The sequence below is a fragment of the Parus major genome, unplaced genomic scaffold (genome assembly GCF_001522545.3).
Source record: "Parus major isolate Abel unplaced genomic scaffold, Parus_major1.1 Scaffold633, whole genome shotgun sequence".
In the NCBI taxonomy this organism is placed as follows: Eukaryota; Metazoa; Chordata; class Aves; order Passeriformes; family Paridae; genus Parus; species Parus major.
Window position 1 is genome coordinate 13,540 of NW_015379518.1, and position 965 is coordinate 14,504.

Here is a 965-nt window from a genome sequence, read left to right on the forward strand (position 1 = left end):
AGGAGCCAATGGAAGGCCCCACATTCCCGGGATCTTTGTGTCGCGGAAACTCCGGAATTCTCCCCTTTCCCAGCGGGAAGATGCGGAACGTGCGGGCCGGGCTATCCCAGCCCCCTGGAGGCCATGAAAGGCAAGTTTGGCATTCCCAAATCCCAAAATTTATCTGGGATCCAGGCAGGGGGGGGAAAAAAAACCCCGGGAAAAGCAGGAATGGGGTGGGGTGTGGTTTATCCGGGAATAACCGCTGGGATGGCGCAGGGCCCCGGGAGCGGCTGCTGTACCTGCCCTGCATCTACCGGAACACCGGGATCAACATTCCCGATTTCCTGGCCACCGTGGACGTGGATCCACAATCGCCGCAGTACTGCCAGGTGAGGCTGCCCGGAGAACCCCGGGAAATCGGGGGGAATCCTGGGGAATCTGGGAAAATCCAGGAGAATCCATGGATGTGGATCCCAAAGCGCCGCGGTGCTGCCAGGTGAGGATGCCCGGAGAATCCAGGGGGAATCCGGGGGAATTTGGGATCCCAAATCCATGAGAATCTTGGGGAGAATCTGAGAGAACTCAGGAGAATCTGGGATCCAAAATCCAGGAGAATCAGGGAGAATCCAGGAGAATCTGGGGGAATCCTGGAGAATCCAGGATCCTGAATCTGGGAGAATCCCAAATCTGGGAGAATCTGGGATCCTGAATCTGGGATCCCAAATCTGGGAGAATCCAGGAGAATCCAGGATCCTGAATCTGGGATAATCCCAAATCTGGAAGAATCCAGGATCCTGAATCTGGGATCCCATATCCCCAAATCCGGGAGAATCCAGGAGAATCTGGGATCCCAAATCCTGGAGAATCTGGGAGAATCCAGGATCCTGAATCTGGAATCCCAAATCTGGGAGAATCCAGGAGAATCCAGAATCCTGAATCCGGGAGAATCCAGGAGAATCTGGGATCCCAAATCCGGGAGAATC

At 55.1% G+C, this 965-nt stretch overlaps 1 protein-coding gene across 2 annotated transcripts in view; it reads left to right on the forward strand.

Moving 5' to 3' along the window:
* SELENBP1 (selenium binding protein 1) overlaps positions 1–642 on the forward strand; it is a 9,531-nt gene extending 8,889 nt beyond the window's left edge. The window contains exons 3-4 of one of the 2 annotated variants that reach the window (XM_015616704.3): positions 74–130; positions 259–635. In XM_015616704.3, the coding sequence (XP_015472190.1) occupies positions 74–130; positions 259–482 (281 nt within the window). In that variant the 3' untranslated portion in view covers positions 483–635. Of the gene's footprint in view, positions 1–73; positions 131–258 lie in introns of both variants that reach the window. The other variant, XM_015616705.3, reaches the window with a different exon arrangement.
* Positions 643–965: the final 323 nt, after the last annotated feature.